The 26,905-nt window shown below is 38.3% G+C and overlaps 1 protein-coding gene across 1 annotated transcript in view; it reads left to right on the forward strand.

Moving 5' to 3' along the window:
- The window catches only part of LOC110030479 (protein fluG), a 128,920-nt gene that overhangs the window by 76,104 nt on the left and 25,911 nt on the right, over nt 1-26,905 (forward strand). The window contains exons 9-14 of the mRNA XM_020733207.1: nt 2,239-2,507; nt 2,896-3,068; nt 4,287-4,407; nt 9,460-9,512; nt 9,581-9,710; nt 19,603-19,748. Coding sequence (XP_020588866.1) covers nt 2,239-2,507; nt 2,896-3,068; nt 4,287-4,407; nt 9,460-9,512; nt 9,581-9,710; nt 19,603-19,748 — 892 coding nt within the window. The remainder of the gene's footprint in view (nt 1-2,238; nt 2,508-2,895; nt 3,069-4,286; nt 4,408-9,459; nt 9,513-9,580; nt 9,711-19,602; nt 19,749-26,905) is intronic.

A 26,905-nucleotide genomic window follows, 5' to 3' on the forward strand; every position in this document is an offset into this window, starting at 1 on the left:
AAACATGCATAAAATAGTAAAATGCACTCCCTAGCATGCATGAAAGGCCAAATAACCTCTCCAATATTTCATACCAAACGAAAATAAGTGAAAAGCTTCATAATACTCATCCCAACATGCTTGCAAGAGGAGCAAAAATCATTTCAAAGTCATGCCTTAACTCCCTAAATGTTTCCAACGTAAACATGCCACAAGAACCATGAATATGTCATAGCCTCCCTAGTTTAGGCGAGTAACCAAGTCTAATTTTAACACATGCTCACATTTTCATTTCCAAATGCACTTGAAGTAAATATCTCAAAAATATATCCAAGTAAAATGAACTAGCATGCTGTATCCTCCATTTAACCGAGCAAGAGGAGGCTCGACAGAGAGAAAACCTCAGGAAACCAAGGCATAGGAAAGAAATGGAAGAAGAGGTACCTCCTCAATGCAAACGTAAAGCACAGCAACACAAGAAGCTACCTCAAAGAAATGCTCTCACAGAAATTCCCTTTCCAATCTCCTCACAGTCAAAATTTTTACTCTCCTCTCAGAAAACTTTTCTCAACAACCCAAAAAATTTCAAAAGTAACTATGTTTATAGGCATAGAAGAGAGGAGAAGAGAAAGGAGATCACCCCTCGACCCACGGCACTCGAATCGGGACAAAAAAGAAAAGGGACGTGCTCCCTGCTCACAGAAGGCGAAGCAACCGAAATATCTAGGACCGAGCGGCGAGCCTAGTGACAGCGAGGGAAGCATCGGGAAGAAGAGAAGATATTGCCGTTCAAGTGTCCCAGGGAACAAGCTTCCCAGAGTCAACTTACCAGAGAAGGAAGCTCGCGGCTCGTGAAGGCAGGCGCGGCTTCGGGAAGGAGAGTCGCGGGCAGAAAGTGTCGAGTGGAAGGCTGGAGCGCAGCAGGGAGTAGGTGGAAGCTTTTTCAGAGTGCGAGGGGACCTCGAGGAAGCTTCGCGAGAAGAATCGGGCTCGGCTATGGCACGCAACCGAAAGGAATGGGCGGGACTCGCGAACAGGAGAGGGAGGCGAGGCGTGTGTTTGATTTAGGGATTTAGGGCTTTTAAAAGGAAAAAGGAAAATCTGTATTTTTTTATATTATTATATATATATATATATATATATATATTAAATCTCATGAAATTTACTCGCGCGCAGTGCCTTAGCAAAATGGGTGTCCTCCCTAAGCAAAATCGACATTCCGGACGCGCCGGTGCAGTCCGTTTTATCATCCGGGGTCACTCGGACGATATCGTCGACAATCGAGTCAAAAACGCGTCAAAATTCAAATTTCACAAAATTTCGACCCGCGATCGATCGTTTCAAAAGGTTTACTTCAGCATTCGACAGGTAACAGTGCAAACGATATGAATCATGGCGATCGGACGTGTCGACACTCCGAGTTGCGAACTTTGTGCGCGCGGTAGTGCGAATTGTGCAAAAGGCCACCCTAAGGCTCAGGAAGGTCCTATAGGGAATTCCTTTTGGGTTTCCTCATGTTGGTTTCGTCCTTCTAAGTGCTAGAAGTCGATACCACACACGCGAAACCTCCAAAAGAGGACGGAAATAGGTCGAACTAAAACGAGGCGGGCACCACTTCTAAGGCTCTAAGATAAGACCCCTAAGGCTAGATCCTAAATCCTACGAGAAAGACTAGACCTCACCAAAAATGAGGTCAACACAGCCCTCTTGTTGTTTCTGACAGCCCACAGCCTTCCAACTGCCTCATACCTGCTACCATCACCGTTCCAGACCTACCGCCTCGCTGCCCTCACTGTCCCAACCCTCCACCAGTATCGCCGCAGTCGCAGTGCCTTCCCTTTTCTGTTTTACTACTGTTCAGCTGCACCAGTATCGCCGCAGTCGCATTGCCTTCCCTTTTCTGTTTTACTACTGTTCAGCTGCCCCAAACAGTAAAGTGCCTCTGTTTGGACTGCCATCCTTTACTGTTTAGATGTTCCCGCCCATAATCGCTGTCGCCTCTCATCATTGTCCGGAAACTCCTTCCCTACCTTGCCTCCATTTATGCTTATTCATAACGCTATCTTTATAAATAGAAATAGCGGCACTTCATCAATTTCAGTAGCACTCTGTAATCAATAATTCAGAGATTCATGAATTTGTATAAATTGTCAACTTTATATTTTATGTTATTCTGGTTTTTACGATATGTAATATTGATCTTTTTATTGGTTTGCCATAATCGCCGTGCATCACTTCTTGTTTCTTTTACTTTTATAGGCTCAAAGAGCGCACGTGAAGTTCTGTTCCATGTTTTGTCTAATGCATGTAAGGATGGTGACCTTACCGTTGACGAGGCAGTTCTAGCAGTTCAAGATATATTTAGAGAAAATGCTCTTTGGCTTTACAATTTGCGTGCTGTTGTTGGTTCTACGGATTACAATGGTTCCATTATCCAAAAAAACACATTGAAGTCTAACGCGTTATTAGATGATATTGTGTTTGTTCGTATCATCTGGGTTGATGCTTCTGGGCAACAAAGATGCCGAGTGAGTTTTTCTACTAAGCGATACTTCCATGTTGATTTTTGTTTTCTTTAATAGAGTTTGATTGAAAGCAAAGGGTTAGCCATTGATCTTGGAAGTTCAAAATATTTCATAGCATATTAGCTATAATTATGTATTAGATATCATTTATGGAAAAATTTCCATGAAGTTTTTCTATTCAATAATTGCATAGGCTTCATGTTTAGGTTCTCGTAATTTAGATATGCATTTCATGCGATTCTAGCCATGTAAGTTTTCTTCTTTCTTAAAGCTAGTGTCATGTTGGTTAAAAAAAAAGCAAGTATAATAATCCAGAGCTCTTAAGTAATTGGCACCCTTGAAGCATGCAGAAAGATCCTCTGAAATTGATTTAATTCCATTGTTTATTCAGGCAGTTCCAGCAAGGCGTTTTTATGAAGTTGTAGCAAACACCGGTGTAGGATTGACTTTTGCATCAATGGCTATGACTTCATTTGCTGATGGCGTAGCAGATGGAACAAATCTTTCTGGTACTGGTGAGGTCAGACTGGTGCCTGATTGTTCAACTAAACACCGAATCCCATGGTACAAGATAATTTGATTTGTTTAATTGTTGTGCTTTATATTTTATGATAATGTATATTTCTACCTTAAGTTATGGAAATTTTCAAAACAATAAGCCAAAGGCCTTCATTATGATTATTGTACTACAATTGTTCCATATACCTTTTGCTATAGCATATCTGTTTTTTGCTTCCATTGATAAATTCCATAGATCTTCCATCTTGGTATCTTGAAAAATTGTATCATTCATATTATGATCAGTTTTATAGTATTTAATACCTGAAAGTTTCTTCAATCTTTTTAGTTTTGAAAATTAAAGCAAAAATATGTGCTACCCAGTGTGCTAGTTTCCCTTTACCTTTTTTTTATGAAATCTATGTCTGCAGTCGCCACTAATGCTACTTTATGCACAATGCACATGTATTTATTTGGATGGGAGGACAGTTGACATCCTTACTTTCGCATTCAAGATTGTGTTGAAGGCTGTGATAGGCTAATAGCTGTATGTTGTTTGCTTTAAATAAGATAGAAAACACAACGAAGTTTGTAAGAGACAAGTAGCAGGAAGTAGTCGTTCTATAAATAGTTTTATATTTTGCTTTGCACTTAGGACCACATCCTTTCACATTTTCTGAATATTGGGCGTGAATTTGTAACTCATTGGCCTTGCTGAATGCCATGACATATGCTACATCTTAAGTGGTGTAATTGCAATATTATATTATGTTATTATTATTATTATTATTATTATTTGTGCAATTGCAACATTCTCTTGATTAAATTTTTAAATTAAAATCCTTTATTAGTAATGAAGAAAATAAAATAGGCAGTTGTGGGGGACGGGATCTAATATTTCCAAAATTGCATCAGACTATAGAAATATAAATAGTTCTATTCATTGTAATCTTCGGCCGCACACCCCACATAAACGTAACATTATGTGCTTTTGTTTTTTTACTGTGATCTTATATGTATATTGTGCAATGGTATGCGTTATGTATCCATCTGATCTAATCATCTTGGATTTGGTTTGACAGAACATTCATTGGCATCCTTGCTAATTAAGGTTTTGGCATTAATTTTCTCGAAATTTACCTTTTTTTTTAAAATAATGTTACCCACATAACTCATCAATTTCCCATATAAAACAAATTCCTGAGAAATTTTAGAAAGTTTTATTTCTTTCGATGAGATTTATTTTTCCTTTTTCATTTAATTGTTGAGATTCACACACGATAGGTCAAATAAGGAGGAAATGGTGCTGGCCGACATGCAAATAAAACCTGGTGAATCCTGGGAATATTGCCCTAGGAGTGCTTTGCAAAGGGTCGCAAAAATTCTTAAAGAAGAATTTGACCTGGTATTCTCAATTTCAATTTCTCATCTTTGATACATTATGGCCTTTCTCTGTGTACTACATATATTTATATTGTTGAAATTTTGGAGTAGAGTAGTATATATTATTGATAGAAAGAGGGTATACAAACCCAATTACAAGGGGGCACTCATAAGAAATGCAATAAAAACAGAATAAAGGGAAATAAGAAAAAATAAAAATAGAATAAAGAGAAATAGGAAGGCAAATAACAGCAAATAAAAGAAAATTTGCATATTAATAACAACTAGGGATAATTATTATTATTTTAATATTATAATACTCCCCCTCAAGTTGAAGCATAGATGTCAATCATGTTCAATTTGAATTTGAAGTCATCAAATAGTGGCCGAGGAAAGTTCTTTAAGAGAATATCTGCTAGTTGGCCCCTCGAGGGCACCAAATGAATACAAATTTTCCCAGACTCAAGTTTTTCCTTGATAAAGTGTATTGCAATCTCTACCTGTTTGGTATGATCATGTTGAATGAGGTTGTAAGAAATGCTAATGACGGATTTATTATCACAGATTAACTGCAGAGGGTCGGAGGTCGGCATGCATATTTCTAAAAGCTTGATGCATGACTAGAGAGCTTCACAGTTTCCCAAGGACATGGATTGAAATTTAGCCTCAACGCTGCTACGGACAACCACTGACTACTTTTTTCGTTTTTATGTGACAAGATTTCCTCACACAAATGAGCAGCACCTAGAGGTTGATCGTCGATCATGGACTAATCTGGTCCAATCAATATTTGTATAAACAACATTACAGGTGTGACACAAAAAAAAATAAACTTAAGATAAGTGTGTCTTTTATATAGTGGAGAATCATGTGGACAACGAGAAGATGGTGCTCATAGAGATCATGCATGAATTAACTTTGCATACCAACCGCATGACATATGTTTGGGCGTGTGTGGGCGAGATAGATGAGTTTTCCCACAAGACGAATGTAGTGAGTCTTGTTAACAACAGCGACATTGGGAACATCAAAAAAAAATTTTTAGGATCCATTGGGACAGCCGTCGGTTTGCATCGAAGCAGATTATTCTTTGTTAACAAGTCAATCAAAAATTTGCGTTGAGAATTTCTTAGCCCAAGAAGTATCTGAGGGATCCCAAGTCCTTAATTCCAAATGACGTAGCTCAAATGCTTTTCAAAGACTCCATCGTTGGTAGATCATTTCTTGTGTGCATAATATCGTCGACATAGACGATAAGAATTGTAATCTGGCCATTGAAAGAATGTCAGAAGAAGAGAGTGTGATCCAATTGAGTCTGAGAAAAACCATGGCCCACTTTTACCTTTATGAACTTGCCAAATCAGACCCATGTGGATTGTTTTAGTTCGTAGAGGGACTTTTGCAACCGTTGCACTTGTTCGGGAGTGGCAGTAGAGTCAAAGTCAGGGGGAAGGGACATGCAGACCTCCTCTGTAAGATCTTCGTTCTTGAATGTATTCTTGACATCAAGCTGGAATAAGAGCCAATACAGATTCATCACAAGAGATAACATGACTCGAATGGTGTTTAACTTGGCCACCGGAGCAAATGTATTCTCATAGTCAACTTTGTAGTTTGTGAGTATCCTTTGGTAACCAACTGTGTCTTGTTGCGCTCAAAGGAGCCATCTGAGTTAAACTTGATGCTAAAAATCTATCGGCATCCCACTGCTTTCTTATCCCGAGGAATATCTATAAGGTCCCATGAATGTTCCACTTAAAGGCATTCATCTCCTCAATTGTTGTAGCTTTCCAGGCCGTATCTGCTAATGTAGCCTTAATAGTAGTTGAGATCTGATGAGTCGTCATAATAACAACAAATGCTCTATGGGTCAACGATAAAGAGCGGAAAGAGATATATTTTGCCAGAGAATAGAGAGAGCATGTCTGTTTGCATATCTTACTCGGGGAACTCATCTTTTCATTTGGAGTAGTAGTGATGGGGATGTCACTAGGAGTGGATTCAAGGTCTTGCAAGGAGGTAGCGGGTTCTAGGTAGGGGCATCAAGGCGATTGCGCCGAATGCGGACGCGGAGACTGGGAGGAGGAGATGATGGAACAACAAGAATCAGAGATTCTTCAGTTGCGGGAACAATGTGGGGAACAACCATAGGACTAGGATAAGGAATAGTGTCCATGAATTATAGCTCCCCCTCACTTGAGGTGAAGTTAGGAAAATAGGGAACAGTCTCAAAAAAGGATACATCAACACTCACATAAATTTTGTTTGTGATAAGATTGAGGTGTTGATACACTTTTTAAGTGGCAGAGTACCCTAGGAAAACACATTCAATGGAGCTGAGATCAAGTTTACTTCGAGTGGAGTCAGTGTTCTGAACAAAGGCCGTGCACCCAAATATTTTGGGATTTAAAGTAGAGAAGACTTGATTGACAGGAAAGCATGGCATCAAGACCGTTAAAGTGGTTCGCAAGTTGTGAATTTTAGAGGGGATTCTATTTATGAGATAGGTGCAAACAGTATGACATCATTCTGAAAATATTTTTGAAACATTTGTATGACGTCGAAGAGATGTCAGTTTTTTTTCTCCGCTATCTTTTTTGTTGAGTGCCCGTACACGAGCTATGGTGAAGGATGTTCTTACTTACCAAGAATTCACTTAAAATAAAGTTAAATTCACGACCATTGTCGGTTTGAAGGGTCTTAATTGGAGTTTTGAAATGGGTCAAAATGAAGGTGTTGAAGTTTTGGAAAGTAATAACAACTTTCAATTTATCTTTTAAAACATAGACTCACTTCATCTGAGTGTGATCATCAGTCAAAATAAGAAATCATCATTTATTGGTGTAGCTGACAGTGTGAGAAGTTCCTCATACTTCACTGTGAATGAGTGAAAAGGAGCAGAAGGTGTGTAAGTGTAGGGTGGGTAATGAACCTGATGAAATTTGGTTAACTAACATGTCTCACATTTGAAACTAGAAAGACTTTAATTAGAAAACATCAATGGATACAAGTGTTTTAAATATTGAAAACAAAGATGTCTCAATCGATAATGTGAGAATATAATGAGACATTCAGTGACTTGAGATAGGCTACAACTATTAAGTGATATGTCTTTATCTCTGTGCTTTTCTCTTAGAAGTTGTAGATTCTAGCTGCCCGCTTAGCAGTTCCAATCATCCTTCCCAAACGACTATCCTGAAAGACACAAACATCAAGAGAGAAATCGGAAATCCAATCAATGTCATGTGTCAACCTACTGACAGATAAAATGTTACACTTCAACGGTGGTACATGTAACACAGATTCCAGAGTTAGATCAGTCGTTAGAACAATAGACCTTTTACCAACAATGGAATTATAGGAGCAATCCGCAATTCTGACCATATCTTTTCTAGAACATGAATAGTATGTTGAAAAAGCTTATGAACATCCAGTCATATAGTCCACGACACCTGAATCAATGATTCACGAAATAGAGGAGGAAAAATACGTGAGTGTCATAGGGAAAGTACATTGACGGACGTTTGAGGTCGACGGGCCAACAGAGAACTGATTGGATCCAAATAGTTTGATTTAGTGCTCTATCTGACTTTTCAGATGGCAGAGGATTCCAGAATGTTTTGGGTAGGAGCCGGCTGAACCATGGTAGATTCTGATGTCGCAGTAAAACCCTTGGCAACAGAGGATTTTACTGAGGATTTGTATGTCAATTTTCTGTGGATCTTCCAACACTTGTCGCGAGTGTGGTTGTGTTTGTGACAGTAATAAGAAAATGAGGTGACTTGCCAAGAGGGTGGAGCACTGTTAGAGATCAAGGCAAACGATTTGGTTGAAGGGGTGGAAGTGCCGAGCATGATAAGTCTCCGACAATTTTTACTGCGAATCTTGATGAAAGCAGCATGAGCGGAAAGAAGAGGATCCTGACCAAGAACACGTCATCGGACTTTGTCAAGGTCTTTGTTGAGGCCTCCTAGGAATTGGAACATGCGATCCTTTTCTACAATTTTCTGGAAGAGAGAAAAGTCGGTTGGAGAGTCCCAAGTGTAGTCGTAGTAAATGTCACATTCCATCCATATTGCCACCAATTCATTGTAGTACTAGGTCCTGGGCTTTGATCCCCATTTTGCTTCTTGGATCTTCTTAGATACGTCATAGAGTTTGTCGGAGTTTCCTATATCCGAGTAGGTATCACGGACGGCCATCCAGGGGGCACTAGCGGAAGGGAGGAACATATATGAGCTGCCAATCGACGGTTCCATGGAGTTAATCAACCACGACATGATTATGGAGTTCTCCATTTCCCAAGCTTTATATTCCAGATCAGTATTTGTAGGTTCACAGATCATGCTTGTGCGGTGACCAAATTTCTCGCGTCCTTTGATGAATAAGGATACCACTTGGAACCATTGGAGAAAGTAATGTCGTTAAGCTTGTGGGTTGTGATCAAGAAGTTTATGTTGGTTTTTGGTTCTCTAGTCTGCACAGGAACGGAGGTTGGAGTCCAACCTCCGGTGAAATCAATAACACTTTCTGAGGATGGCTTAGTGCTAGAGGAGTCTGCCATGATTCCGACTAAGCCCAAAGAAATTTAGTTGGGATTCTGAGACATCATCGGATTTCAGCTTGTAGGTTAGCGGCTTTTAAAAAAAATAGGTAATCCGGACAACTCCAGGGGAGACCGATCGCTGAATCTGCTCTTGCAGGGAGGAGGCCGGCGGTTGCTAAGGAGGCCTGTGGCTGTAAGGGACAGCAAGGGAAGGCCAACAAGTCCAGACTTCAGCTAGAAGAGCCGATGGTGGCTGTAGGGACGACTGACGGTGCTGGGATTTAGGGTAGAATCTTGCTCTGATACATGTTCAAATATTGGAGTAGTGTAGCATGTATTATTGATAGAAAGAAGCGTATATAAACCCAATTACAAAGAGTACTCATAATGAAAGAAATAAAAACAGAATAAAAAGAAATAAGAAAGCAAATAATACACAATAAAAAGAAAATCTGCATATTAATAATGGCTAGAGATAGCATTATTATTTTAATATTCTAATATGTATGTTCTTTGCTTTTTATGTAGGTAATGAATGCAGGATTTGAGAATGAGTTTTATCTCCTCAAAATTATTATGAGGTATTTGGTGAACTTCTTTGCTCACAATAAATGTTCCTATCGTCATCTTATTTCTATGCTGTGTGCAGAGAAGGGAACGAACACTTTCTTCCATTTGATTTAACATCATACTGCTCCGCTTCAGGATTTGATGCCGTCTCCCCTATTTTGCAAGAAATCAATGCGGCACTTCAGGCCTTGGATATCTCGGTTGAGCAGGTATACTTTTTGTTCTTTGTAATTAGTTTTTATAGTCCTAACCATATCATGTATATGACAATTATATTGCATTTATTTGTGGTGTCCTTTTTTGCTTCATGACAATTTCTTACAGGCTCTCCCTTCTGCTCTTTACTCCATTATTCATCTTTTTTAGTGTGCACAAAAAAGGATCCAAAGTTGGTTAGATATACCAATAGAAACTCTTTTTTAACCTAAAAGTTTAGGGCCATTTGGGATCACTTTTGTTTTTATTTTTTGTACTTTTTTATTTTGTTTTTCTTATGATCTGATTTGAAATAAAACATTTTAGATATATTTGCGATTTTATTAATTTTAAAAAGACTCAAAACACATAGAGGTTGTTTTGAGTCTTTTCAAAAAAATAATTTAATTTATTTTTAGAAACAAAAAAATAAAAACAGGTAAAAAACTCACTAAACCAACATGGTGTTAAAAACTAATTGGATCCCAAAAAAGCCTTTAAGCTTTTGGGGAGAAAACTAATTACATAGAATTTATGCTTTAACATATTTCCTTTTGAGGGGTGTAGGACTAAATCTAAATCTCTTTTGAAATGAAAGTTTTAAAAATCATCAATTATCATGCACCAGGGGTTCACTCAACCAATCATCATGAAAGTTTAGCTACGCTTAAACTTTGCTCAACTATGGTTGAATGTACCAAAGACCAATGCGAGCTGCAGATTGTATGAACAAATCAATTCCCAACAAACCACTTATTAGGGAGTATAGATTTAAAGGGTGGCTGAAGTTGGACTGAATACACCAATGTTTAAATTTGTTTTCAACCCCAAAACTTAAATCTATGAGGAAGGACCTACAACTTCCTATTCCTGCAGCGCTATTTTCTTAACTATCCAATGTAAACTGCCCACGTTTGCTTTAAGAATCTGCATCACCTTCCTTTTATTGGATTTCTTCTTTTGGCTTTTAATCAAACTTGGACTTGAGTCAGGTCCGGTTCCGATATTATATAAAGCAAGCGCGTAGCTGTCTCAGTTGTTTTTCTGATTGAATACAGTGCAAGATATATGATCTGAACTTAACATTTTTCAAGCCTGTCTTTAACCATTCTTCTCTTAATTTTACTGGATTTATTTCATTCTAATGACCGGCTGAGATGCCCAAGCCTTACTTCCTTTCCGACTGAGAAAAATAGATGCCATATCATTTTATGCTAGTTTAATGGGGTATAAAAATTTAATTCACATGGTTGTATGCTATTCCGACTTCATGTATATGGCCAGCATCATTTGGAACAGTTTATGTATATGCTAGAACATGACTCTTATCAATTAAATTTTATTTAGAAATTTTTTATAAGCATAGTCTATGGGAAATCCGGTGTGGCATTATTGTGCATCTGTTGAAATAGGTTTTTATATATTTTTTTAGCTATTAAATGAATGGCATTTGGATTTGATTTTTATCTGGATATAATAAATTCTTGTCATGCTGTATCCATTTTGAGAAAAAAAAAATCTTGCCTTGAGGAGTATTTTATTGGATTATTTTTTTTTAATTTATGTGTCTACTAGTTAAATACACTACATACTAAAAATATATAAATCTAAATAATATCACAAATGATGGAACTTTGTTTAATAGCATGCAATGCATATTTAATACATATAACGTTTGATATTTTGTTTTACAATTATTGTAATATTTGGACTTCTCCAATTGCTTTCATCATCTATAATTGTACATTCCTATTGAGCATTGATTGAGGTGGTAGTATTGATACCGAAACTTGTAGGAAAAACAGTAGAAAACACAAACACAAACTTTCATTAATATTAAAGTGGGGTTACAACATGACTTGAACCGAAATAACAACACAAAGCATAAAACGACACCAGCAAACACTCCTAATGTATCTCATTAGGTGATAGGGTCGACTAGAGGGATCAAGATGATTGGGAGGGATGATGACAGTCACAGAAAGTGGGTAGCAGCGAAGGGAAGGTGCATAACTGTAGGGACAACAAGTAGGAAAAGGTTGTAGATGGTCGGCGACGGTAGTGGGGTGGTTGAGAGGAGCTTGAAAGAAGTTAGGTAGATGGGACAACAGTAATAATCTGCAGGAAAGGGAAATGGTTGGGTTTCGAGGTGACAAAGGAAGAGTTTGGTGGCTGAGGAGGGGGGATGAGAGGGTTTGGGGAAGGTAGGAAGGGAGAGTACAATCACTACCTTGGAGAGGATACAACTGGAGCACCGCCATTTCCTCGGATATAACTTGCAAAGGGGAAAGAGGCTTCACACAGTAGATCAGAAGACAAATCCACTAGAAATAACTCTCCACACACATGGTACAACAATTTATAGGCTCCTCTAGGGCATAAGAAGCTTCTACACAGAAAAAGGGGGTGGAAAAGACGAGATATCTAGAAAACTCTTCCTAGAAAGAACTAGTGTGAAACATTCCCCCCTGGATCGTGTGAGTTCGCGATTCTTTTGCCTTGCTCGCTCGCAAATTCTCTTGCTATCAGTATTTCGAGTTGGTTCCCGCTCCCACGAAGCTTCTACCCTGCAGGTTCGAAGTGCTTGCATCAAGGGCTGCCCTAGTGTCTGCATCAATCTCATGGGATTGAGGAGTTTTAACTTCATTGGTCGAAGTTTTAGTTTCGTTATCAGCCACCTCTGGATCTTCACTGGTGACTGCACTATTTTCCGAGGTATATAAAGGTCTTTCCTAACTTACGAGTAAATGTCTGTATCGATTTGTCCATCTGAAGCTGTGCACCACACCTATGCTAGTGAACCTTCCCAAAGTAACTATTGGTTTAATCGGGCGTGTAGTGAGTGATCAGACTCTTCCCGCTTTGTGGTGGTGTTGCCGGTACGGTGTCGGCCTGAAATAACCTCGGTCGTATCTGGTCTTGTATCGGGGGTGGGTGTCTCGGTCCTCTCGCTGGTGTCATCACTAAAGCTGATCTCACTGACATCGGTTTGTTGATCAGGGATCTTGTGACCTGGAGCTCTGTTGATGGAAAGAGGGTGATGTGCTTTCTGTCCTTGGTGAAATAATACTTTTTTCTATATTGATCATGTTGAGTCATTCGGTCAAACTGCTACGGTCATCCCAACAAAAGGTGACAGACATCCATAGGCACCACATCACACACCACACCTGGTCTTGCAACTGGCCTCCGATCGAAAATTATTCCAAGCATCTTCAATCAATGCCGACTCAATTCTCCTTCAGCAATGTCAGTGAGTATGGTTAGGAATGTCTCTGAGTTGGAAGTCCTAATTTTTCTACCATCTATGTTGGCATCATGTTCTTGTTGCTTTCGCCATCGATGATGAGACCACATACATTTCCGTTCACTGTGCAGCGTGTGTAGAATATGTTGTGGTGAAGTTACTGCAAATCCCTCGGTTTGAAAGATTTGTCTAAACATGGTTGCTTCTCCTTCGTCTAGTGGGAGTTGATACACCTCACTCTGTTCTTCAGTTTTTTTCTCGTTGCTCATTTCTTCCATGGCGACTTGATCTGTGAGTGTGACTATCCTGCTCATCGGACAGCTGTAGGCTATGTGGCCATAGCCGTGGCATCTATAACACTTTTTGGCCAGTACCATGTTGGAGAAGCTACCATTCTCCTGTTTCTTCCTGATTTGCTATGTATTGTCATACCCCTGTCCGTGCTTGCCTGTGTCTTTCGGGATATCCCTGTTGGTCGTGTTGAGTGTAGATGACAGCCTGTCTGAAGGTTCTTGCTTGAAAGATGATTGTTGCCTGCTCTGCTTCTGTTGTGTTTCTACCTTCAAAGCTAATGTTTGGACTTCTCCTAGAGTCTAGTATGACTGCAATTGTATCACATTGCAGATGGTGGGTTTCAGACTCTCAAGGTATCTTGCTATCATATGTTCTTGGCTTCGTCAGCTTGCATTTTATCTGTAATTGGTCGAATTGGGCTGTGAACTTCTCAGCTGAACAATCCCTCTACTGCAAGTTGTGGAGTTTTACAAACATATCCTTGCAATAGTGGGGTGGAAGGTAAGTTTTTTGCATTACCTTCTTCATCTTCTCCTACTTAGTGATCTTTTCATTGCCTTCCCTCTTCCTCTGCCTCTGCATATTTTCCCACCATAGGGAAGCATTCTTTTTCCGCTTAATAACAACTAGCTTGAACCGTTTGTCTTTTGGAACATCTTTTTATTCTAAAATCCATTCAACTGATTGTAGTCAATCGATAAACTCATCAGGATCCATACCCTCCAAATTCTGAGAGGTCCATCTTGATGCCAAAGTCCTTGACCTTCAAAAAGGAGTCTCTTCTCTCGGTCTCTTTTGATATTGGATACCAAAACGACGTGGTTGATAGTCATGGTCATGGATGAAGGTAACCTCTTCTTAGTTTCCGTCTTCTAGCTCTCCCAATCTCCGTTGTAGACAAAGAATTTTTTGTTAAATCTCTTCCCGGGTCAAGTTTGGTGTACCTCTTCGCGGTGGCATGGCTAGGATTAGAAATCGAAAGGAAAAATTCGGTGGAGGTAGCTTGGGTAGGGTTGGATGTTACCAAACCTTAGGATGAGATTAGGGTTGGACTAGCTCTGATACCAGATGTTATCGGAACTAGTAAGAAAAACAGTGAAAAACACAAACACAAACTTTCATTAATATTAAAAGAAGGTTATAACATGACTCGAACGGAAATAAGAACGCAAAATATAAAATGACACCAGTGTTCCTAATGTATCCAAATGTGTGGTGGAGGTCGGTTGGAGGGATCGAGATGATTGAGAGGGATGACGACAATCGTGGAAAGCGGGAGGTAGTGAAGTGAATGTGCGATACTGATAACAAAACTAGTTGAAATGTGGTATAATATATAAAGTAAATTTTTATTGATTTAAAAATAGAAGTACAACACGACTCAACAAAAGAGAGATACAATAACGGAAGAATCACTAGCTAGAGCTATAGGAAGAGATTCAAAGGTGGTAGCGGCTTCAGCAGGGTGAGTGGTCATTGTTAGGTAGGAGATTGTGTTGGTTGTAGTTGGATTGGATGGCGAGGTTGGGGAGGAAGTAGGGGTGGCGGTAGAGTGGTGGAGGAATGTGGGTATGGTATGTAGCTAGGGAGTGGTAGAGAAAAGGGATTGGTGAGAAATAGCGAAGGTGTTTGAAGTTTACAACACCACCTCGGTGCAGGATACAGCTGAAGCACCACCTGTCTTTGGTTACAGCCCTAACAAGAGGGAAGGGACCCACATAAGAGACTAGAAGACAACTCTAGTAGAACTTGTTCCCCACACATACCGGGGACAACTATTTATAGCCTCCTACTTCTACATGAAAGGAAAGGGAGTGGGACGGTAAGAAGAATCCAGAAAAAAAGACTTTTATATAAGAAGGCAAGTGTGGAAGGTGCATGAAGCAACCCTTGATCGTGAAGATTCGCGATCCAATCTTTGTTCCCATTTGCGGGATTGTGATCTTGGTGCCTGTTCTCCTGCATTCGCAAGTTCGCGAGTTTCTCGCGCGCACGATGTTTCATCCAGCTTCGTGGGGCTTTGGCCCTGCTGTTTCAAAGCGTCCCACTCGAGGTGATGTTCTGTGCCCGAATTAGTCCCCTGACAGGTCGATCATATAAGCGTTGTCTTTTAGGTTCTTACGTACTCTGAAAGGTCCATCTGCTCTTGGCTTAAGCTTTCTGAATGATCCTTTGAGAAATATCTCCTTTTTCAATCAAATCCATACAAAGAAACCTTCCTGAAATGTTTTTCTCCTAGATTTATTTTCCTATGCCAAGTATTTTTTATTTTGCTTAGCAATTTCTTTGCCAACTTCTTCGTGGAGCTTTTGGATCTTGTGAGCTCGTTCTGTGGCATCCTTGCTGATTTTTTAAGATGGCGAGTGTGGTATTAATTCAAGTGGCGTGAGTGGATTGCTCTCGTACACAATCTCAAAAGGAGTTCGACCTATTGTTTGGTTGATGGATTGGTTATAGGCGAACTTAGCTTGGGCTTGGATGAGATCTCATTGTTTTATGTTTTTTCGTACGTAACACCTTCAGAGATTATCGAGGCTCCGGTTTACTACTTCCTTCTGTCCGTTTGTTTGTGGATGTGCTGTCGAACTGAATTGGAGTTTCGTGTCGAGCTTTCCTCATAGTGTCCACTAGAAGTGGCATAGGAATTTTACTTCTCTGTCGAAGGCGATGATCTTGGGAATCCCATGCAGCCTTACAATCTCCCTGCAGTATAGATCGACTATGTAAGAGGCGTCTAACGTCCGGTGACTGGGGACAAAGTGGGCCATTGTGGAGAATCTGTCTACTACAACCAATACAAAATCCTTGTTCCTTTGAGTCCTCGGAAGTTTGAGCACGAAATCCATGCTGATGTCTTCCCACAGTGCCTCTGGTACTGGAAATTGTGTGTATAATCTGAAGTTCTGAGCTCTTGTCTTTTCCAGATGACAAATCCTACATTTCTTGACATGTCATTCGACATCTCTTATTAGCTTTAGCCAGAAAAATTGCTCTCTTACCAGGGTGAGGGCCTTGTCCCTGTCGAAATAACCTGCTGGTCCTCCGTTGTGGCCTTCTTGGATAATAGCTTCCCTTACTGAACACAAGGGAATGCACAACTGACCCTGGTGGAACAGATGTCAATCTGTATGATAATATTGTCCTGCTGGCTTCTTTTGACATTGCTTTCAATTGTTCTTGAAATCTTCATCTGTTTCATATACATTCTTAATGACCTTGTAGCCCACATCTCGCGCCTGCATGGACGTGATCAATAGGTGTTGATGACTTAGCGTATCTGCTACACGGTTCTAGCTTCCCGCTTTGTCTTTTAGTACAAATTGAAATGAGGCTAGATATTCCACTCAGGTGGCATGTCGTCTCTTTAGTTTGCTCTGGTTGTTGAGGAATTTTAGGGCTTCATGATCTGTAAATAGTGTAAACTCGTTTGTAAATAGGTAATGACTCCAAGTTCCAGAGCTCTTATGATGGTGTAGAACTCTTTATTCTAAGTTGAGTATTTCCTCCTGGACTTGTTCAATTTCTCACTGAAGAAGCGATGGGGTGTCCTCCTTGGCTAAGTACTGCTTTGATCCCCACATCAAAGGCATCACATTCTTCCTCGAAAAGTTGGTTGAAATCAGATAGTGCTAGCATAGGGGCTTGAGTCGCCCTTTCTTTTAGTGTGTCAAACTGTCCTGGGCTACGGTTGTCCAAGTAAACTCATTTCCTTTCAGAAGTTCAGTCAAAAGGGAGGTGATTGTGCTGAAATTTCCAATAAATCTTCGATAGAAGGATGCCAGCCCCAAGAATTACCTCAACTCGGTGAATGATTGTGGTTCGACCCAGCTGATAGTGACCTCTTTCTTTATGGGATCCATTTGTCTGATTGCACTAGACAAAATGTAACCCAGAAAACATACCTAACTTGTCATTAAGTGACATTTCTTTTGATGGACATATAGTTGCTCCGCTCGCAATACCTCTAATACTGCCTTCAAGTGATGCAAATGATCTTCCTTCGTCTGACTGCATACTAGAATGCCGTCGAAATAGACAACGACAAACTTTCCAATGTGAGGTCGCAATACCTGGTTCATTAATCTCATAAAGGTGCTAGGTGTGTTCGACATACCAAAAGACTTAACGGTTCACTCATTAAGTCCGCCCCTCGTCTTGAAGGCGGTTTTCCACTCATCCCCTAGCCTCATCCGTATCTAATTATATCTGCTGCAACTATCTTGGAGAAGATTATGGCTCCATCTAGCTGGTCGAAGAGAACATCCAAACGGGTTATGGGAAATCGGTATTTAATGGTAATTTTTTTGATGGCTCGGTTGTCAATGCACATTCGCCTTGATCTATCCTTTTTGTGCACCGTTAGGGCCAGGACTGCACACGGGCCGGTGCTTTCTTTGACTAGCTCTCGTGCAATGAGGTTTTGCACATGCTGTTGTACTTCTTCATACTCCGCGGTCCTTAATCTGGAGGCTGGTCGGTTTGGCAATACGGATCCTGCTCTAAGGTCGATGGCGTGCTGAATATCCCTTAGTGGCGGTAATCCCTTTGGTAAGTCGACAGTCATAACATCCTGATAGTCCTGTATCAATGGTTGCAGTATTGCTGGTACCTCTCTTTCTTCCTCACTTACTTCCAGGATGACTAATGCTAGTGTTACATGGGCATATCTATCTACTCAAAACCTCAATGAAAGTTAATTCTACGAAAAAAATTAGAATCTAAACTGTAAACCACAAATGTACATTAAAAAAAAAGAAATATCAAGTAGAACTTTGGATGGAAAAAAAAACATGGAAATATTAACACAAAATGTTGCACAAATGTTTTATTGTTGAAATAATTTATTAAGCTATCTATATGATATTATTAAAGATCTATTTCTTAAATAGTGTGTCTACATATCTGCTAGCATAGTTTATGGCACTAAATCTGACAAATAGGTAATGATTTCACAATTAAATAGATGAAATGGAAGAGATGAAAAAACTCGTCACCGAAATTGTACAAGAAGAGCTAATGCAAGCTTTTTCATAATTGTTAATTTTAAGAGGCAAATTTTACTCTTAACATCTAATGAATTGTGGGCACTTCTTTAAGGATGTATTACTTGCATTTGTGTAAGACATGAACTTGGATGCATCAAATGTCTTGTTGGACAAGACCTTGCCAGGATTTATTAAGAAATAATGTGGACCACTGTTGGATAATTTTAATAAATGTATAGCCATATTTTATTATGAACATAGATCAGGCAGTATTCCTAATCTGATTGAACTGATTTGATAATATTAAGCTTAGGCAATACACTTGACCCAAAGCTAGGTTATGGCTTGATCCAACCCAATTACAATTTTGGGTTCAATCTGGTAAAAATAATCTATTTTCATTGTGTCATAAAAGGTTAAAATTCACTTTACGTAACTTGAATGAACCTAGACTGACTTGAAAAGGCCTTGGTTTAGGCTTGTTCTTTTGCCCTGATTGTTGTTTTGGGTTAGTTTGCAAATGGCTTCAAACCCCTTTGATCCAATTTGACTGAACTCGAGCCTATTTTGGCCTGCCTAGTGCCCACCTCCCTTTCGAACACCAGTGCTAGGGCTACTCCTTTTGCCTTAGTTATAGTTTGCCAAATTAGTTTTGTGTTGGCATTTCTGTCATTCGCTTTCTTTTTTATCTCCTTAATATCTTATTTTCCGTTAAAATTTATATGCTATTGAAATCAATTTTTTATATTTGTGAGAATTGATGCATTTAATGTAATTCAGTAATAGTATGACACTATTAAATCATTAGGCCTGTAGTCATGTCTTAATATTGTTTTGGGCCTATTTGGGCTTTAAACCCCTTGGACCCAATTTGATTCAACTCGAGCCTAGATTGACCTGCCCTTTGCCCACCTCTATTTTGATCACCGATGCAATGGTTGCTCCTTTGCCTTAGTTATAGACTGTTAAATTAGTTTTGTGTTTGGCATTACTGTCATTCTCTTTCTTTTTTATTGTCTAGTATCTTTTTGTTTCTGTTAAAATTTGAATGCCATTCAAATTATTTTTTTTATTTGTGCTCATTGGTTCTAGGACAATTAAATCTTAATATACTTTTAAGCTTGTCTTTCACATGCCATTGTGTTTTTTGTACTGTTCTAGCTGGTTCCCCATTAAATTTTTTTTTTCCATTTTCCACGAAATTGTTGATGCTTCATAGTTTGCAAAAGCTTATGTTTTATCTTTTAACTGCATCTAATGTCTTCAACTATTCTTGTCTGTCCATATATAGCTTATTTGTTTTGTTATCTTTATTTTCTTTTGTTCAGCAGCAGCTAAAATCGTTCATGTTTTCTTTTTGTTGTCTGGCCGGTGATATAGCTGCATGCAGAAGCTGGAAATGGACAATTTGAGATTTCTTTGGGGCATTCAAGTTGTACTTCAGCAGCTGATAACTTGGTTTTTACTCGTGAGACCATCAGATCTACCGCACGGAAACATGGGTTACGGGCTACTTTTCTGCCAAAGTGTGTATTTCATTTGTGATTTGCATTCTTTTTTTTTTCCAAGTATATTTAGCCTTTTTAAATTGTTTAAATACTTACCTTGGGATCACAATACACTTGAGGAAACATGATTTTTCTCTCTTAGCATTGATATAAGTTTGTTTTCTAATATGTGTTTTAAAATCCAATTGGGACCATATGATGTTTTATCTGTGATCTTTCGAGATGAAGATTAACATTTGTATGCCTATTAGTTTACCTATTTGTGTTGTAATAAAATTTGTCTAAGGCAATGCACACACCCTACTTTAGAACCCATATGGTTTTGCCCGAACCATGAAAAAGGAGGAAGACATGTAAAATAGAATAGTAAGACTTAGAGAAAGAAACTTCAAAAAATTTATATTACTTGGTGGTAGGAAATATAGAGTTGAATCTTGTATGCTGATAAGACATTGAACGCTACAATAGTAAGTACATTTAAATCCAATAAATAAATACATGATATAGCTTTAACGGACCTATGTAAATAATGAGTATGCACATACATAGTTTTGTTTGGTGTGTGCTTTGACGCTCTTGCTAATTAGAGGAGCCATTGTTTCTAGATAGGTAGGTTTTTCTGGAGCCTCCAAACAACTAAGGTAATTCTACTTTATGGTTAACTCAAGGACATAATCAATCGAAATATTATAATATACGAGTTTTTATTTTATTATAGATGGGAATAACAATTGTCTTGGATTCTCCATTGCAGTGAGCTGAGTTAACAATATGTCGCTTTTGTTAGTAAGTCTCGTATGTTTACTTAAGGGAGTTTTAAGCTGACCACTTCCAGTGGGCCTACTGTGCATCTAATTTAAGTGTGTTTGGTTATTGCACAGAGTTTATGGTTGTAGCTCTCACAGTTTTGATCTCTTACACCAGCCCTTGTGGAGACGGCTTATTGATGTTCCCCTTGATGTTTTTCTTTAGTAGGGAGTTTTCACTTCTCAATATTTTAATGAATACGACAAGGGTGACTTCAGCAGCTTGCAGATAACATGGTATGGTGTGTTGATGAGAATGTTGGGGAGATGGTGATGGTGGATAGTGCAATTGCTGAGATTGATTTACCCAATCTATCTATCAAAAACATGTTTAGAAGATTTGTGATTTTACTTATTCAGCAACCCCTAAAAATCATAGCTTTGTGCCACAACATATGCGGGAGAGTCTAGTGGCTAAGATTGGCGAGATGAGGTCTTTTGACTTGCACTTGGGAATGTGAGAGCTCATCCTTTTTGATCAACTTGTACATGTTGGGGAGAATATTGAGGTAAATGGTGGCTCACTTCTTTGAGGCAATAGATGTGCTTCCCCACTGTCTTTGATAAGATTACTTCTTAGTCTGTCAAGATATTCAAGATTTGTAGAGTCCATAACAACTTACAATTTTATGGAGTAATCTAAATCAAATTAATTTTTGTCTTGGGCTGAGTTTGTTCTTTGGCAATTAGTCAGGATTGGAGCTCTTTCTCTCAGCATGTTATTAGACCCATTTATAAAAACTTTTTAATAACAAGTACCTGTGTAGTCACTCTTTTAGTTAGGATTTATATAATTATTTATTTGTACTTTGTTATGATTGTTATAATATGTTGGCGATGCTACGTTTACATGGCCTTTCTGTTTATGTATTTAATTTTTATTTGTTATGAATTTTTTCCTTTGTCATATATGTTGTTTAAAACCAGACCTTGTGTTGCTTCTCCACTTTTAAAGCTAAGTGGAGCCAACCAATAAAAATACTTATTCTAAATGGTCAAAGCTTGTGCCACATACGGAAAATCAGCACAACAAAGAGAAAAATGTGATCAGACCTATACCCTCAAAACTTTTCTTGCTATAATGTGCTTCAAATGTCATAAATTTGGGCACAGAAACACAAGACTTTTCTTGCTATACACCGCCTTCGATTTTCTAAATAAAAGTGTGATTTCCTGTAACGCCCAATATTTTGAGAAACCTAGTAAATATTTTGTCATTTTATATGTAGCATAAATTTTGCGCCCCTCAGAATTCAACCAAATTATTTTTATAAAATTCTACATGTCCCAAATGATAAATTTGATATAAAACACTATATATTAATTTTGAATGGATTGGGAGATATGAAATTCAGAAGTTATACATTTAATAATTTAATTTAATATTTAATTAATCCTAATCTTTCTTTTAACCTGTAAATACTTTGTAGCCAACAGACTCCCGCACCTTACTCGGCGTGCGATGGTTTGATGAGATCGTGTGAGAGTTAAGGAAAGATCACATAAATTTTCGCAATATATTCCCTCTTCCTTTTCTTGAATTAGCTCGACAGGAAGAATCTCGTGAGCTCTTATGCGATCTTGCACTGTAGCAGGCATAAACTGGTGAGCGGTTGAGGATTGCAGGCCGTGATCTGAAGTTTTGAGATAATTGTTGTGCCTCTTTCACGCTATTCTGGACATTTCTTTCCTTCCTTTTATTTTTTGTTTTGATGTTTGTCAAGAATTTGTATTTTTTTTCGTTGTTGGTATTCGTGGCGGAGACGAATTTGTGTCAGAAGCAACTAACTTGATTTGTGGGCTTCCGTAAGGGCTTTTAGCATGAAGTCAGCGTGAAGAAGTGAACATTAATGAAATAAGAAGAAGAGGTAGGAGGAATAGGTAGGATTGAAGAAGGTTGTGTTATGTCGAGTAGCCCGTTTGAGTTATATTTGGACAAATAAGTTATGTTTTGGATTAAATCATGATATTAGTATATTTTGACAAATAAGTTATGTTTTGGTTTAAACCACGATATGAGCACAAATCTGATGAATTCCTATGATGCTTATGATTTCCAGATTATTTTTATGAGACAGCGAGCTCAAGACGGGCGTGTGAAAACTTGTCGTAGAGCTGCTTCAACAAGTTAGATGAAATAGTATTGTGCTAACTTAAGAAGAATAATCTTGTATTGGTTTTCATGTGATTCTATAATAGATGCTAATGCATTTATAATTTTTGGCATATTGTGAATGAATATTTGTAACGAATGTATGAACGTAAATTGATTGTCTTACGATGCATGTAATTTTGCTATGATATGAAATTTATCCTTTAGGGATGGGTGACAACCTAATGAAAGTGCATGAAATGAAAATAGTTGAGGTTTATATATTTATAAGTGGCATTGTTATGATTAGATTGATGACACTTATGAATATATCTACGATTACATGCTTAGAACTATACATAAATGAACGACATGCATGTTTTATACAACAAGCATGGTTTTCTTCCCTACTTACTTTCTTTTATATGTGTTATATGATTCTAGCATGTTATGACTTATTTATAAATATGTAAACATATGAGCATGAACATCATTTCTTTTCAGTTTATAAAATTTTATTTTAGTCTTAATTATTTCGTTGAGTTCATTATTTTTCGCTATATGTTTACTTACTAGAAGAAGTAAGAAGCACCAGAGCGAGTAACCTGATGTGACTTGTATAAATTTTGCTTAATAGTTTTAGGAGTTTGTACAGACTTTCGACTACGTATTTTATTAGGTTGGATTTAGCTGCTCTATTATTTATATGTTTTGATAATATGATCTTTCATGCTTTCGAGGATATGTGAATATGAATGAAATGCTTCAATTATGATTGCGGTGATTTAGTTAGGCCAGTTTATCACCCACTAAGTTTTGATTACATAAGCCATATATGACTTGTACACTTTTTGCATAATACTTTTGAGAGCTTGTACAAAATTTTGGTTTCGTATTTATTATATTGGATTTAGCAACTTTATAGTTTATATGTTTTGATGATATAATTTTCCACACTTTCGAATATATGTGAATATTAATAAAATGAAATAAAATGAAATGTATCAAGTATGATTGCAGCAATTTAGTTAGACTAATTCATCATCTATTGAGTTCTGATTTTATAAGTAGAATGAGTGTTGGTGAGAATTTAATATGACCGAAGTGTTCGCCCCTATTGTACTGTAGCCAACACTTTGGAAGGGGAGGGGGGGGAGGCAAGTTGAGGTGTGACAATTCCTTCATAGGGTTTGGAGGAGTTAAGAAGCTGATAGTGGAGTTTCATGAGAGAATGACATTGAGGATGAATATCAACTTTTTTATTGATGATGGAGACAGCTTGTTGTTTAACGGATCCTTCAAACCAAAGCCAAGAAGGATTTGCAATGATTTTACCATAACATTTCCTGCCGCACTCTATGACTTGTTTAAGGAAATGGAATGAGGTCAGTGTTGAGAAGAGATGCCTAATAGAGTTTTCCATTAGAAGCAAGCTATATGGGCAAGTGTGGTGTGACGTTGTGTTATGGAATTTTGTCACATACTGTTAGGCTTGTCATATCAATATGACAATGATATACTTCATGATGGTCACAAAAACACTTACTCATTCATCACGGATAGAAAGCAAGTTGTGATTTTGCCTTAGAAGAAATTTATTGTGATGAGTGCTCAAGAAGAGATGGAAGCTATAACATCTTGCACCACATTTCTACAAGCCATACAAAGGCGCCAATGGGATTGACATTGGTAATGTTGGAAGTGAGATGGAGGAATCAACCATTAATGCATTGCATCCTTTTTTTGGAGAAGTTTTAGGATACATTGACAGACAATCTACCACCGGTTTACCTCTGGTACAAGTGATTAAGCGTGTTATTGATCTCATCTCGAGGTCGTTGCTCCCCAACCAACTTTAAAGGTGGTTTGTTCAAAAGTTGTCCGTAAGAAGCTGTCGGTCGCTGGAAGTGAAGTCCCGTCGCCCGCTTCGGAAGGACGTTTAATTTACATACATATATATATAATTTTGGAAAAATATGAAATCAAACTGACCTCATATTTTTCATAGTTTCAATGAAAGAGTGCTCTATCACAAATCCTGTATCTATCCCGAGGGATAAACACAAGACTTGAGGATGAGACTCGATCAAAGAAACTAAGAAAACATATGACATTCGTTTGGTCTGCGAAACCGTTTTATTTGTCGACAAGTTCCCCTATTTAATACAAAGAATTAAATAGGGTTTATTTTAGGCTGGGTTCGGAAAAGCTCCCTATAAGGGCAAGCCCCTATTGTTAATTACATCTTAAATGACCGAAGTCACCTAAGAAAACTCTCGATAAAAATCAGGGAATACTATCTTCAAAGAAGTCAAAAGGATAGGACTCTTCAACGAAATCGGACGAAGAGGTGTGAAAGGGGAAAGACTCAAATCTGGAATATTGTTGAGGAATCCAAGTGAAGAAAAACTAGGGGAGGTCATAGATCCAGAGGCGAACCTCGGTGACTTCTCAGTCTATCCTATGATTCGGCTTCAGTTTTGGGAAGAAATTATTCAAGTGTTTCATCCTGCCAATTTTATTTAATTAGGGCTTATATTTACGTGATATAGTCACACAAATCGCCTGAAAGATATGAGGTTTTACGTCGTATCTGACGACAACCTCAGAACCTAGAACGAGTTAGGGCTTAAATTGCACAGTCTGACTGTGCAAAGGTCTAACAGATAAAGTGAGGATTTATGTTGCGCTAGGCAAACAACCTCGAAATCCTATGGCTTGTTGTTTAATTTCTAGGAAAATGAATGGTTTTACTGGGGAAGACATGTTCTGCTGTTGAAGATAGTCGTGTTGCCCACTGCGCTAGCTCCAAGCTCCCCGACGTGACAAGTTTAAGTTTTCTAGGGTGTCTAATAATGGTGTCAAATCAAACGGCCCTATGGTTGTAGTCTTCTAAATGTCTTATATAAAAAATGGAGGCATGATTAAAGCTATATAATATAAAATGTGCAATATAGGACAAACAGTAGAATGCATATGGAACAGCAACAGGTAGAAACAGGAACAGTATAACATGATATACAGGAGGAACAGTAACAAATAGAAACATGAATAATATAACATGTTGTACGGTACGGTAACAGGTAGGAACAGAAATGGTATAAAATGCTGTACAGGAAGAGCAGTAGCAGGTAGAAAACAGGAAAAAATGACATGCTATACAGTACAGTAGCAGGTAGGAACAGGAAAGTAAAGTACTGTAAAATGTAAAGCAAACTTGTACGCCCGTGAGATCCGATGTTCCTTAAGTATAACAAGCCTAAATGCATCTCAAAAGCAAAGTCCGGAAGAAAACGTCATCCAAGAAATCCGAAGAAGAGTGTAACAATGACTCATGACAGAAAACTCGAGAGAATCAACAAAAAAGACTCAAGTAAAAGAAAATCCTAAAAAATCCTTGGGAAATCCTGAAAGAAAGGAAAAAGTAACACGAGTGTCTTGTCCCAAAGCTTCGATAAAATAAAAAAAAAGAATCGGATGCAGGGAACCGCAAGCACTCGTATGGGACTAGGCTCAGCTGTATATTTATTCTCGAGGGTCCACGAAGGCTACTCGGTCACCCGAATGTATAGAACCCTCCACTCGTCTAGAAGGGTGTCTTGAACCTCACTTAGAGGGCTATTTCCCAGCATAAACAGGTATTCGTCAGGTGGACAACCAGCTTTAAAGTATGTTTTATGTTTTTTTAACATGCATATAAATTTTAGACGTGCAAAGAAGAGTTATCAATTTTGTTTCGTAGAAAAATAGGTTTTTGCTTGAAAAGGGTTTATCAAAACTTATTATATTTTTTTTTTTAGAAATTTTCGTTGTCCACGAGTCGATTACACTGTCGGGCATGAGACTGCCAATCACCTGAGGAGGTTTGAGCCAACTCCCGCTAGACTTATGTTGGTGAAGGATATCATATCCTATTGTTCATCAAATGTCTGGATCTTGATGTTATAGGATAGGGCATATTTCTGCTCTATCTTTGGTGTGCCTTTATCATCGCCCCCGTACGCCCCAAAACGACTACTTGCGACCTTGCTTGATGGTTTCACGTATAGCAAAAGTCTATACGTGGACACTTATGCATCGACACTTATGCATTAGACATAAGCATCAAAAAGAACGAACCAAGAAGCAAGAAAAGAAAAGAACAAAAATGGGGTGAGAGAGAAGAGACACGGATCCATCTAAAACACCAAGAAGGAGAATAGGAGAATGGATCAGTTCTCAAAACTCGTATCGAAAAGACCTGGAAATGTAGGGCCCAAGGTCTTTCCTAACAAACA

The sequence above is a fragment of the Phalaenopsis equestris genome, unplaced genomic scaffold (assembly GCF_001263595.1).
Source record: "Phalaenopsis equestris unplaced genomic scaffold, ASM126359v1 Scaffold000725, whole genome shotgun sequence".
Taxonomy (NCBI): domain Eukaryota; kingdom Viridiplantae; phylum Streptophyta; class Magnoliopsida; order Asparagales; family Orchidaceae; genus Phalaenopsis; species Phalaenopsis equestris.